The following is a 15,195-nucleotide window of genomic DNA, read 5'->3' on the forward strand; positions in this document are numbered from 1 at the left end:
CACCAATTTATTGTGCTGCTCCAATTAAAAATACCATTCGTGTTCTGCTGTGTAGGCACCAACAGGCGTTCTTGTTTCCCCTGTTCAAGTGTCACCTCAGTCACAATATATTTCATACATGCTTATACTGGTGAGAACTTTTACAGCATCTTGAGTGGATCCTATCAAATTTTGAATCTTGTGGCCACTACTGAATACTGGTTTAATGTCTTCACAGCAAAACACATTGCTGCCTCGTTTGCTGATGCTCTTGACATGCTTGCGACTGAGGGTTGATACTACATTTCATTTTCTCTGGCTTTCTTTCTGCTGAACTTTGTGTCCCTTACTATTATACTGTTTTATCCAGTACCATCGAAGGTCCTGTGGAGCTCTCTCTGTTGTTGTCAGTAATGTGATGGTTCCAGGTAGTCAGCGTGTGCAGGAGAGAGCAATTCTGAATTGGGTGATAATGTGCTGTGTGGATACTAGTTGGTGAGAGTTTTATTTCCAATAATTCTTACATCTCATAGTGCCATTGGGAGTTACTTATACCTCCATGTCAAGGAAGCTAATACCATTACTTTGTACCTTCCACATACACTGTATGCTCTTTATCCAGTGTTGAGATGCAGATGAAATTTTGCAGCTCTACTTCTCTATGTGATTAGATGATTGTTATTTCGGCCTTTAGAGTGTATTCAGTATTATGGATCTCTTTCGCGTTTCATAAAATGTTGAATTTACCATTTTCGATCAAGGGCATTGGCTTTCACCTACTACGTTAATAGCTATTTCCTTCTAAATGTAAAGTGGACTGAGGTCTCATTTAAAATAACATATTGATGCACAATATTAGTGAAATTATTTTTAAAAGTATCTATACGTTACTGACAAATAAGTTTTTAGTTTTGCTGAAGCCCAGCACTTTACAAATGTTAAGCTATCGTGCTCAAACAATGGAAAATACAGGATGGAAAAATCACAATATTTTGAAAAGGATAGTTGCTACTCACTATGTAGTGAAGATGCTGAGTTGCAGATAGCCACAACAAAAAGTATGTCAAACAAAGCTTTCAGCCAAACAGGCCTTCATTGTAATTTGACAACGTGAGTGAATGTTGTCGAATTCTGATGAAGACCTGTTTGGCCGAAAGCCTTGGTAGACAGTCTTTTTGTTGTGCCTATCTGTGGCTCAGCATCTCTGCTATATGGTGAGTAGCAACTGCCATTTTCATGACATTAATCTTGCTCAGATATTTCTCATAGTTATTTTCTTTACGTAAGATTTGACATTCCTGTTCTTATGTCTACCCATTTTATTAATTGTTGAAAATGGTGGTCCAAGCTGATGATAAATATACCTGTAATACGAATTTCCATTTGTAATAAACTGTACAGATGAAAGAATTTTATGACGACACAGTGTTCCAACTCGCACATTTAAAAGACACTCAAGAAGAGTACTTTACAAGAAGTGCATGAACATAACTGTACCGAGTGAGATGGCGCAGTGGTCAGCACATTTGACTCGCATTTTGGAGGATGACGGTTCAAACCCATGTCCGGCCATCCTGATTTAGGTTTTCTGTGATTTCCTAAATCTCTTCAGGCAAATGCCGGGATGGTTTCTTTGAAAGGGCATGGCCGACTTCCTTCACCATCCTTCCCTAACTGATGGGACCGATGACCACGCTGTTTGGTCCCCTCACCCAAACAAACAAACCAACCAACCAACGTAACTGTATCACGGATACAGTTACATTATAGTGCACCATATGCTTTTATCAGCATAACAGAAACTAAATGCCATTGATCTTTGTACATGCATAGCTTCCTACTGAGTTGTCTTCAAAAGCAAAGTGAACATTACTATTTGATAAACTCAACATATAATTATAGATACAAGGAAAAGTTTGTGGTGAGTGATCCTGGAATTGATTATCCATGCTACTAACAAAGCATAAGTATGTGAACCTATCAGGAGGATTCTTGATAAACAAAGCAGGCTACATAAAGCAGTGTTCTGTAAAAGAAGTGTGTTAAAACAGGACTTATAGACACTGCCTAGATTGTGATATAGAGTACACCATTGTCTATTGGGATCAGTATTCCATCGCCCCATGTTCGCTTAGGTGACTTACTAATTACTGCCTGAGACCAGTGATACTGTTCCCTCTTCGTTTGGATCGCCAGTCTTCATACACATTTGATGCGATCCACCGTGACTTTTTCTGTGATGCCCTTACGTCTCAGGGTAGTACTTACGCCTGACACCTTTGATTACGTGACGTATATATCCCAATCTACGTGTTCCCCTATAGTACCACGGAAATATTTCCTTGTGCCTTGACCTGTGTCCTATAATCCAGTCCCTTCAAGTTAGTGTTTGCCGTGTATTTCTTTCGTTCCCAGTTTTGTGCAGAACTTCCTCATTTTGTATCTTATTTCACGTAGCACTACATCTCAACTGATTCCCTTCTTCCCCAGTTTTTCCAAAGTCCATGATCAATTTCCATACAATGATGTATTGATATGTACAGTCTCAGAAATATCTTCCCTGAACTGAGGCCTATCTTCAATACTATTAGACGTCTTTTTATGACAATGCCCTCTTTGCATGTGCTACCCTGCTTCCTATACCCTCGTTGTTTCCTACACCGTGGGTTACTTTGTTTCCGAGTTAGCAAAATTCGTTCACTTCATCTACTATGTTGACTCCTATTTTGTTGTTAGATTTATCACCAGTTTCATTTCTGCTACTATCTCATTCACCAGATCCCGTAATTCTTCCTTACTTTAAATGAGAATGGTAAGCTTACAATTGATACATTTTCATAATGAATTTTAATTCAGGTTTGAAATGCTTTTACTTCAGCCATTGGTATTTAATGTACAGACTGAAAAGTAGGTTGGGAAGATGGCATGCGTGATTATGACCTTCTTAATCTGACAACTGATGTCTTAGGCTTCCATTCTTATATTTTCCTAATTGTTATTGCACATATTGTATATTATAAATTTTTCCCTATAGCTTACACATATTTGTCTAACAACTTCTTCACAGGCTGTGCCATCTGGAGTCTTCCCACTGACACCGGGTTTCCTGAATTGCCCACATAGAAACTATCTCTGCAACATATCCTTCATTCTTGTAACCCTGCTGGCCTCAATCTTTGTTAGTCCATGTCTCCCACGAGCCTGTTGCCTTCCTTGTTCCCACTCCAATACTACAGGCTTTCTATCCCACTAACACACCTACATAGCCCTTTCCTCTTTGCAAATTCTCCTCCTCTCCCCCCTCCCCCTGGTTGAATGGTTGCCTTTCCTAATTTTACATGTTACTCCCCCCAGTAATATGAAAGTTGTTAACTAACTGTAGTAACTAGAAATTCTTCTGTGAAAGAAGAGTAGTCAAGGAGAAACTTCTTCAGTTTGTTTTCAAATTTCACTTTGCTACCTGTAGCAGTGATAAAAAAACTTTTGATTGCAGGATTTTGCACCCCTTTTCGTGCTAAACACAACCTTAATGTGGTATAATGAATGTCATTTTTTTCTTTTGGTATTGTAATAATGTACACCAGTGTTCCTTTTGAACTGTAGTGGATTATTTACAACAAACTTCATGGGGGTAGAAATGTACTTGAAGCAGTAGTCAGAATATCCAACCCCTTAAACAATCTACAACATGATCGTGGGAGAGATCCACATATTATTCTTACAGCACATTTTTGAGCAATGAAGACCTGCTTTCTTGTCTTGATTCCATACTTTGAGGGTTTGAAAGGGATATACTGATGAAAAGGCAAACTGTCCCTAAAGGTCACCAGTTGTTAATCAACTGTGATATTCTCATGTGATTTGTGTGCATCATGGTAATGTGCTTACCTGTGGTTCAAATATGTCCCTTGTAGGAACCAATTTATCAGGGCTATACAGTAATTCTATCACAGCTGCTGTGCATTATCAAACTGAATACAGCATGATATATCTGTTCCTAGCCATAGAACTACTGGAAATAGGTCAGCCATGCCCTTTGGTCCATAAATGTACTATTCCCTGGTTGTGATCTTTGTACACTCCTGCAAGTATAAGAAGGCGGAGAAAGCACTCATATTCCTCTCCATTGTTCCCAAAAATAATGTTATTTTATTTATTTATTTATTTATTTATTTTTTTGCGCTCCACTTTAAATATTCTGGAAAAGATTGGGCTTAATAAATAATTCAAATGCTGATTGCACAATATTTGCCTTCCTTACACTATGTGGCTTTGGACCTGGACCTGGAGCTGTTTTGAGTATGTTTCGTGCTGGCCGCCTCTCACATAATCTAACAGGATTTTTTCCCCATGTTTCATTTCCATTTCTGGACCAAAAAAACAACAGGTTTAACATTTCACACACTCTTATGTATTATTATTATTACCTGGCTCCTGCTCCTGATTTTTATCCAAAATTTCCTGTCACTCCATACTTTGTGTGTCCAAGTTGGGCCTCCCATAGGTCCCTCCATATCCAGGAGAATGGGGTCCCGCAGGGCTCTAAATTGAGTGTATCTCTATTTTTAGTGGCCATTAATGGTCTAGCAGCAGCGGTAGGGCCATCTGTCTCACCTGCTCTGTATGCAGACGACTTCTGCGTTTTGTACTGCTCCACCAGTACTGGTGTTGCCAAGCGGCACCTACAGGAAACCATACACAAGGTGCAGTCATGGGCTCTAGCCCACATTTTCCAGTTTTCGGGTGCAAATTCGTATGTTATGCACTTCTGATAGCGCCGTACCGTTCATCCGGAACCAGAAGTTTATCTTCATGACGATCCACTCACTGTAGTGGAGACATGCCAATTCTTAGGACTGGTTTTTGACACCCCGGTGACCAGTGTCCTGGTGGAGGCTGGAGTACCTCCATTGCAGGTTAGGTATGCACAACTGATGGGCAGTTATGTTGCACACATTCCTAGTTCACCTGCACATCCGAATTACCATCTCCTTGCCCCACCCACGGCGGTCCATCTCCCGCATCAGCGGCCCAGGTCAGGGCTTCCAATTGCAATTTGTGTCCGATCCCTTCTTTGTGAACTGGGATCCTTGCCTTTACCACCTATACTTGAGGCCATTCACATACACCTCCATGGTGTACACCTAGCCGCGGCTTCGCCTGGGCCTTTCACAGTTAACCCCGCGGCTCTCCGCTGCCACTTCTGCTTGATTCTTCGCATGAACAGAGTACAAAAGAAAGTAATTAGAAACATGTGTGTTGCAAAAAAAAACGGGAATCCTGTCGACCACTGTTAAAAAATTTAAAAGTACTATCTATCCCATCACTTTACATATATGAGATGGTGGTGTTCCTATATAGAAATCAACATACACTAGACAATTTCCGTTTTGACCACAACTACAGCACTCGCCACAGAGATAACTTCAAACTTCCAACACATCATTTGAAACTTTATGCCCAAACGCCAGAGTATATGGGGTTAAAAATTTTCAATAAAATAAAAGGCAGTAATATATTTAAAATGGAGATTGGTTCACTGAAAAGATTGCTCTTTACTCTCCTGGTGGAAAAGTGTTGTTATTCTGTCAATGAATTCATTGAGGACAGCTTCACAATCTGAACACAGGGATTGTAATACATTTATTATTTTATGTACATGTGTAGCTGTAACTTAGAAATGTAAAATATAATGTAAACTTTTGTATTTCTCATAAAAAAAGCGAAAAAAGTTTCTTTTGTAAACCTTGACATGTCTCCTGTACATCAAATCAAATGATTTGAAAATTGTATGTAATGAGATGAATAAACCACATAACATAATATAACATAACATGAAGTGGTTTACACCAACGACACCAACGGCTTGATGGCTGATGATCACGTCGGCTTCGTGTATGTCCATGGAGGACATATTGAACAGCATCCCTTGCCCGATGGCTGCAGTGTTTTCATTTCTGAGGTGGTGGCTATATCTCGTGCTCTTGAGCACATCTGTTCATGCCCTGGGGAGTCAGTTTCTTCTGTGTACTGACTCCTTGAGCAGCCTACAAGCTATCGACCAGTGCTACCCTCGTCATCCTTTGGTAGTGACCATCCAGGAATCCATCTGTCCCCTGGAATGGTCCAGTCGTTCAGTGGTGTTTGTCTGGACCGCAGGTCATGTCAGCATCTCAGGGAATGAACTTGCTGACAGGCCGGCCAAACAGGCTATGCGGAAACTGTTTATGGAGATCGGCTGCTGCGTTCAGTACTACACTGCAAGGTTTTGCAACTTTGGAAGACATGGCATAACCTCAAAATGCACAACAAACTGTTTGCCATTAAGGAGACTACGAATGTGTGGCAGTCCTCCATGCGAGCCTCTCACAGGGACTCTGTGGTTCTCTGCCGGCTCCTCATTGGCCACGCTTGGGTGACACACTGCTACCACCATGATGACCCACCTCATTGTCAGTGCGGCGTCCAGCTGACAGTGGCCCATATCTCAGTGAGCTGTCCTTCTTTGCCTTCGCCGGACTCTTCAGTTACTGAACTCGTTGAATTTTAGCTGACAATACCTCGTGGGCTAATTTAGTTGTATGTTTTATACGTGACGGTTGGTTATATATAAGTTTTAGCGCGTGTCCTTTGCCGCTTTGTGTTGTCCACTCTAATGCTTTTAGGCTGGAAGTTTTAATGTGTCGCAGAGTGGCTGGCTTTTCTTTTTTATTCTCATGGTCGGCCAGCCACAGTTATCTGCTCTCTTGTTCTTATCTCTTCTACATGTTTCTTGCTTCTCTCTGTGGTTTTCTTTTATTGTTTTGTCCATAGTAGTGTTGGATGTCCTTCTGTCGTTCTTCTGGTTCTTCCTTTCTTCTGTTGTTATCTCCTGTAATATTATCTACAGTTCAGTTGCTCGTACGTTATTCAACACCCTGTGGATTCTGGACTTAGTAAACACGTAAAACTAAGGTTTTGGAGAGGAGTTCTGGTGCTACTAAATAATGCAACATATCTCTTATGAAAGCAGTTATATTCTAGAGACATGTTGGCCTCAAAATCCTTTGATACAATTTATTACAAACAAATTGCAAAATCATAGTTTGCACGCCTAAATCCAGCCAGATAAGGGTCAGATGGATATGCCTATCTTAAGTGGGCTTAAGACCTCTGTCAGATACCAATTGCATTTGGTTGTTGTCTGAGTCAGGCTAATCCCAATTGTAATCGTATAAATATAATTCACTCAGCTGTCACGCAGGTCTTGTAATGCACAAGGCCAGGATCTTCTATTACCGAATGCCACAGAACTCAGTCTTTACTTGCACTTGATACCCCACATAAAAATAAGCATGATCATAACCAATTGGTCATAATGATCATTGGCAGAAATCAAAAACAGAATTGCAACAGCAGGAGTGAGAGAGCGCAGCAGCTGACTTACCGTGTTCAATGACTGTCGTGTTATTGTACGCAATAAGCTTTGCTCAGTTAACTATTTGCATATATGCCTCAGTCAAAAAAACTTCACCTCCTATGCGAACGTTACTTTGTCACGGTCTTACACAGATTTAGCCAAAAAGCAAAGATTAGATTGGAATCTTGCGGGAGCGCAAATGCCGGCCATCTGTACCTGCTCCTTGGTCAAACAGCTAGTCTTCAACAGTGGTGTGCTGTGTGCCCTTCTCCTCCACTAAACCAAACAGCCGCTATGTCTTCCCTTAAACAGACATTTTACCTTATACTTTACCTGTTGCTTTCTGTGCATATACTCTTTTGATTCACACTCTTCTGCAAATTTTTCTCTGGCCCTCTGCTCTAATTTAAAGTTTTTTCAAACAAACTACTTTTTTACCCTTCAGCAGCCTCTCGTCAGACCAGTCCACCTTCTTCATCCCCAAGGGGTGTCTGCCTGTGTATGCAAAATCATATTTCTGTGCTACCCTTGGCTTTTGTGTGTCCTTCGCCTTCACGTTCCTGCAAGTCACTGTGCTGGCCTACCACACCCGACTCAGCTCTTTCGGTAACCCTTCGGCACATTACTTCCGCTCTGGGCGTCAATCTGACAGCCATCCTGCTGCATTTTAATTGGTGCTTGGTTAATTAAAAAGGCTAGAACTTTAGTTTCATTGCCCGTATAACAACCAGGTTTTATTCTGAAGCAACCTCATATTCTTAGCTATCCAATGAAGTTCTTAAAACTATTGCTTATCTGAAGTGTGGTCATTTGTGCACAGCCCATTTCAACATTTGATCATTTTGTTTGTGATGGTTCGTTCTATTTGTTTGGGGCGGCCATCTCATGATGCTTGTTCAAGTTCATTATCCTTTCATTAACTCTGTTTTTTTACGGAGGGCGGCTAACCCTCAGACCAGACACGCTAAGGTACTGTGCCAGCTGTTTGATAGCCTTTGTTGTATGATAAATGACTTTGTTGAGGTCCTTTCTTTTCGTAGACGTTTTCGCATTTCCTTCTTTCATTAATCAGTTTGTTTCTTATGTTGCCATAGGCTCATCACTGTTAACTTCTTTGTACCCATATTTGTTTGCTCGACCTCTGTGTCTGCTTGTTTAGGCCTACCCATTCCTCTTCAACTGAACACAGTATCTACAGATTCTGAGAATTACAAAGGCACATTAATGTACTGTTAATTATAATGTAATCTGAGCCCACATCTGCTCCTTGGTATGCTTTACAGTCTAATAACCGATATAAACATTTGTGTCACCCAGATGTTATCCATCTGACATCTTGCTGTGACTCCAGGCGTTTTCCACATACATTTCATCCTCTTGATTCATTAACAGAATACTTGTCATTTCTACATCTATGTCTACATCTATATTCTGTGAACCACTGTGAAGAACATGACAGGTGTGATGTGTTTTGCGCTGGACTGCTGTTGAAATTGCTCGTCAATATTTTATAAAGTTTTAGTCTTCAGTTACTTATTTTAAAGTTTATTTGTGTTAATATTTGCTGTAAAAGTAACTTACTAGTGGATTTTCTTTCATCTCAGTCTTTTTTCCTGTGTTACTGACTCAAGTGGTCTGTTCCTTGTGAATGTGCTTACGTCGTTCATTCAAGTCTTATGCCTCAGTAGTGTGTTTACATTTCACAGTGTGTGGTTCCAGCTGTCGCGGTTATAGAGTTATAAGTACTGTAAGAATTGTTTAGCACTGTATTTGAATGTTAAATTTAGTAGTTCTCAATCGATTACATTTCACGGTATGCAGTTGCAGCTGTAGTGATTCTTAACTTCAGACAAAGTTGTTTGTGCACTGTTATACAGTTATTAAATTTCGTTGTTTTCAACAGTTTCTTGTGCTGTTTGTGGCGAAACAGTGGCTTGATAAACTTCTGGAAACATTAGCTCACTGTGTTTTTTTAGAGTTTTCTGTGCATTGAAGCCATTAAGTAAATTTCATGCGGTATTTTTTAGCAGACGTTTCTTATTGTTTCTAGTGAAATATTTGTCAAATTTTCATTCACTGTTTTAACTTCGTGAGTGTTCCAGTGGCCCCTTGAATTTTTGGTTTTAGCTAATAAATACTGTGAAGTTTTGTTGGTATTTGTATTAGTTGTGGTTTAGTAGTACTAATAAAAGTTGCTGCTCTCTTAGTAGAGAGTGAATTTCGAGACCACTTCTGTTAGTTCTATAAATAGTTCTACTGGTGCAATTGAACTTTGGTAACGTAGGCATTTTGTTTTTTTCAGTCACGAAAATTTTACCATGAGTGAGAAGTGTGGGCTTTGCCGTAAGTTTGAGTAGTGGGTTATGGTGTGGGATTTGTTCAAAGAATTTTCATAGAGGGGGCGGGGTATGCAGTGGGGAAGCCAGTTAGCATTCCAGTGAGATACAGCAGATGTGAATGGATTAGATGTGTTGTTACATGTGTGCTGGAATATGAGAAGAGAGGGGGGGGGGGCAGTTGATAGGTTGAGGTAAAAAAGTTCATATGATGCTGAAGGCACGTAAAGAAAAAAGGTGAAAATAAGCGAGAGTGAGGCAGGAAGATTGATTGGGTATAAGGTCTAGGATTAATTATGTTGGCAGGAATAAAATGGGACTCGAGATGCTGCACCCACAGTCAGCATGGTCATACAGTCGTGAGGTGTGCACAGATGAGACAACAGGAAAATCACAGAAAAGAGAAACAAAAGAGTGAAAACTGACTAAATTAATGTTTCACAGAATAATACAAAGGGAATCAGTACTGGGTTGCAGGATGGAAAGAAAACTGATAGACAGCATTAAACAATGGAAAATCCAGGATGAAATAACAGTGTTATGAAAAGGGTAGATTGCTACTCACCGTATAGAGGAGATGCTTAAATTGCAGACAGGCATAACAGAAAGACTGCAATACATTTGAGCTGTCAGCCAGAAGGCCTTCTTCCAAGCATGTACCTAACATCCACAGAAACCACCTCAATCTGCCACCTAAAAAATGATCCCAATCTTGTAATCCTACCTCCTGATAAATGCTCCTCCACTGTGGTTTTGAACTGCAGGGATTACTTGGTGGTAGGACTCTACCAGGTGTCAGATTTGCCCACTCACAAACCCTGCCACAGTGACTCCATTCCAGAAATCCAACAGGATCCTCAGTCTCACCTCAAGTCCTTAGGTCCATCCCACGTCTCCCCTGAATCTCTCTCTCTCCCGTTACCCCTGTTGCTCCACACACTCCTACCTTCTACATGCTTCCTAAAATCCATAAACGTAGGACATCCCAATATCGCCAGTTACTGTGTCCTCACTGAGAGAATCTCTGTTCTCATGGATCAACACCTTCAGTCTGTTACCTGTAACCTACCAGCCTATATAAAAGACACCAACCATTTCCTCCACTGACTCTCCACAGTTTCTGTTTTTTCATTACACCGCACCCTCCTCACTACTTTTGATGCCATCTCTCTCTTCATTAACATTCCTAATGAACATAGTCTTGTTGCAACTGAACCTACTTTTCCCAATGCCCTACTGACTCCGAACCTACACCTGCCTTCGTAGTCACCATGACCAGTTGTGTCCTCACCCACAATTACTTCACCTTTGAAGGCATAATCTACAAACAAATCTGTGGTGCAGCAATGGGCACCAGCATTGCACCATCATATGGTAACCTATATAAGGCCCACCTGGAAGAATCCTTCCTAATCACCCAGAATCACAAACCCCTCACTTAGTTTGCATTCATTGATGACATCTTCATGATCTGGACTGAGAGTGAGGACACGCCATCCATATTCCTCCAAAAGCTCAACACTTTCTCCCTCATGTGCTTCCCCTGTCTTTCTCAACCCAACAAGCCACCTTCCTTGATGTTGACCTCTGCTTCAAATATGGTTACGTTAGTACCTCCTTTCATATCAGACCTACCAACTGTCAGCTATACCTTGACTTTGACAGCTGCCACGCATTCCACACAAAGAATTTTGCATTCATACTGCCTAGCCACACATGGTCGTCATCGTCTCATCTGTAGTGACAAGCAGTCCCTCGCCAAATATACAAAGTGTCTCAGTGAGGTCTTCACAAACCACAGTTGCATTCCTCATCTTGTACAGAAACAGGTCTCCCATACCTTGTATCTCCTATCACCCACCACCTCCCACATACCCACTGTCCAGCCACAAATGAGCTCTTGTGACTCAATACCAGTCAGGACTGGAGCAACTGGATCACATTCTTGCAGAGTTTAGACTACCTTTCATTGTGAACTGAAATGAGGAAAATCCTACCCAATACCTGTCCCATCCCTCCTGTAGTGGTATTCCACCACCCACAGAACTGACACAATATCCTTGTCCACCCCTACTCCACCCGCTGCTCCAACACCATCTTGCCTCATGACTCCTCTCTCATATCCTTACAGGAGACCCAGATGTACTATGTGCCCCCTTCATCCCACCACCACCACCACCACCACCACCTCCTCCTCCTCCTCCTCCTCCTCCAGTCCTGTCACAGGCATATGTACCCTATCAAAGGCAGGGCCACTTGTGAAAGCACCAAATTGTTTTTTAGATTTTGCCCTACATTGCTGCCACTAAATTGAAGATACACTTTGTTATGCAAGAAGGCCTTTTCGACTAATTTATTTTGTTACGGAATTGCAGACACATTGGTGTCTCGTTGTAGTAAAGAGTAACATTCCTGTGGCTTCACTTCTGGTACCCGCTGGAATTTCACAATAACACTGCAATCATGCAATTAAACACCCATGGCGGCTGCCGGAGGGTAAGAGGCCAGGTGCTGTTCATATGTGCAAAATTTGTCAAATATATAATATTTTTGACTTTGTGGTGTGTTAAACATGTAGTTCCGATCAAAAATTGAAGTAAAATATAGGGCAGCGGGGAATGATATAGAGAGAGAATCTGTTACTGAAAAGCCAATGTATGTTTTCCAAATTAATATTTTTGTGGAATTAATTGTTGTTGAATATATCAGCACTAAATGTTCCTTTTTAAAAAAATACCGATTTAAATCTATAAATACTATAATGTTACAATTATTTTTTTCTCTCTTGTTATAGCCTTTGGGTGTCATCATCCTGGAAAACTCAAATGTCCAGTATGAACTTAGTACAGGTGTACCATTTTCATTTTCATTGATATTTCGTGATGATCCAGAGAAAAAGCATTTCTTTTCTGGCCGATCTGAGTCCCACGTTAACCAGTGGGTAATGGCAATGAAACATGCATCGTAAGTACATTGACTCTGTGAAAATTCATATTTAAAATGTAAGGTGTTTTTATTGAGTATTGTTAAAAGGATCAAACAAAAATGGAAAATTTATCATCGGTGGCGCCTTTTAATTTTCGTGCTGACTTGACATTAGTTTAAAAGTGTTTTAATACCAGATCTTCTAAACTGTGTAGAAATCTTAGTGTCTGTTCATATTCCAATGTACAACCTCTTTCTCAACGTCGTGCTATTTCCCCAGTCCATCTTGCTTAATCTAGACTGGCATGCAGTGCACTTTCTCTTCTTTACATTTTTTCTTCCCAGGCTTATGACATTGTCTCATTTGGTTTTGTGCTCTGCTTGAATGGTTGCATTTGCTGTAAGTGTTGTTGAGTAAGGGAGTTTTTTTTAGAAACTGACTTACATCAATTTTGAAGTGGCACATATTTTGCACTCCTTCTGGCACATTCGGGTTTACGCATTTTGCAGAATATCAGTAAACGGAAGGCAGGGCAAAACTTGTGATATATGTACTCAACTTTTGTATTAAAAACCATGGGTCAGTAGACTGTAGCAGTGATACAGAATCAACTTGGCAGATTGTTAGCTATGCACAACTCCCAAGTGTTTGTGGTCCGAGAAATTTGTTATTTATAGATCTGTTAACCATGTCATATATATGTTTGAGTTAATATCAAGCAACAAGGTTGCCCTTGATTGAAATTTCCCACAGGTCTTACAAATATTGATTTGGGCTTGCTTTTTTTCTCTGAGTGCCAGTAGCTTATCTGAACAGAATTATAAGTGGAAGTAGTATCCACATCATTCCTCATATCTGTGTGAAGCAAAAAAGTGCAGATGGGCATGTGAGACAGTGTAATATCAGACCTTAGGGGAATCTGACTGTCCTGTAATACATTTTGTAACTCATTAAATTCTGATACTACATTAGTAAGTGAACCGTGTGATTTTTCTGAGAGAATTCTCACTAATTATCATCAGTTGTGTGGTAGAGTACGGTAGAACCCATATAATTGCTACGTGTGCAACAGATCAAAATATGCCATTTTATGCACAGCTTTGGAGATGTACCATCACTTTTATCAGGTGCCCAGCTGATAACTGTAAATTTGCTAACAGTTGAATAGTTTAGTGGAACCATCTTACAGTTTAGTGGAACCATCTTGCAGCACCTGCTTTGTCGCCATGCCTTTTGTGTAGTCTGTGTATTAAACTCTGTGGATCAACACCTCTAAAGCACACTGTTAGTGTTGATGTTTACATGATTTATAAGTTCATTTTATGAGATGTTTTTTCTTCATTTGTGTATAGTTTCATATGTAAAACTGATGCAGTTTAAAGTTGTTTTGCACGAAAAAGAGCCTGCAGACTTGCTTTTATAAAATGAAGTCATAATTTGTAGGTACGAGTACTGGAGATCACAGCTAATACTGCTTCAAACTAAACTCAACAGTTTGACTGGGAAAGTGAGTATATATATATATATATTTTGTTTTCTCTACATTTTTAAGCAATAATATTGTAAACTTATGTGAGGATGCTTTAGTGACTTTTAATGTATAGGTGACTTGTCGAAACACAAATATTGGCTTAGAGATTTTCTTAAAATATTAACTATATAATACCAAGATGAGGTGACTTACCGAACAAAAGCGCTGGCAGGTCGATAGACACACAAACAAACACAAACATACACACAAAATTCAAGCTTTCGCAACAAACTGTTGCCTCATCAGGATGAGGCAACAGTTTGTTGCGAAAGCTTGAATTTTGTGTGTATGTTTGTGTTTGTTTGTGTGTCTATCGACCTGCCAGCGCTTTTGTTCGGTAAGTCACCTCATCTTTGTTTTTATATATAATTTTTCCCACGTGGAATGTTTCCTTCCATTATATTAACTATATAATACACTGTACTTGATACATAATTGATGAATTTTTAAAGTAACAAACTGTGGTCTGATGTATGTGTTCTCTTCTTCTCAAATTCTCAGATTGCCTTCCATGAACTCTTCAATTGAATAATAATATTTCTGTCACACAAGTTTTTTTTTCCCAGAGCACTACTGAGCAAATCTTTCCATTTTACTTTGTTATAAATTTTCATACTCATATACTGTGGAATTTTAGTACAAAGATTTAAATGATGAGTAGGTAGCATAAAATTATTTTGATTCCTGTTGTTGTAATCATATTGAATTTGATTTGCTACAAATAAATGAGGGTTTGCTATGAACAAAGATAATCAGTACATAGATGTACAGTCAGGGAACAATTACTGAATTGATTTGAATTTTATTTGGTGCTATCAGATTGCATTCTGTACAAAGTAAGTTCTATAACGCAGGACAAGTCATAGAATATGATAATGCACAGAGAAAAGGAGAAATGTTCTGCTGCAGTATGGATGAAATAGGTGTATCACAGTGTGTGAATGAAATTATGCAGCAATTGGAAACATACTCAAAAGTTGAAATGTGTGGGACAGTATGAATCTTGTGTGCCAAACATCTAAAC

The 15,195-nt window shown here is 39.9% G+C and overlaps 1 protein-coding gene across 1 annotated transcript in view; it reads left to right on the top strand.

Moving 5' to 3' along the window:
• Positions 1-15,195, top strand: part of LOC124612661 (pleckstrin homology domain-containing family J member 1-like) — a 47,201-nt gene that overhangs the window by 15,997 nt on the left and 16,009 nt on the right. Inside the window, exons 3-4 of the mRNA XM_047140982.1 lie at positions 12,509-12,678; positions 14,084-14,147. Coding sequence (XP_046996938.1) covers positions 12,509-12,678; positions 14,084-14,147 — 234 coding nt within the window. The remainder of the gene's footprint in view (positions 1-12,508; positions 12,679-14,083; positions 14,148-15,195) is intronic.

The sequence above is a fragment of the Schistocerca americana genome, chromosome 4 (genome assembly GCF_021461395.2).
Source record: "Schistocerca americana isolate TAMUIC-IGC-003095 chromosome 4, iqSchAmer2.1, whole genome shotgun sequence".
Classification (NCBI taxonomy): domain Eukaryota; kingdom Metazoa; phylum Arthropoda; class Insecta; order Orthoptera; family Acrididae; genus Schistocerca; species Schistocerca americana.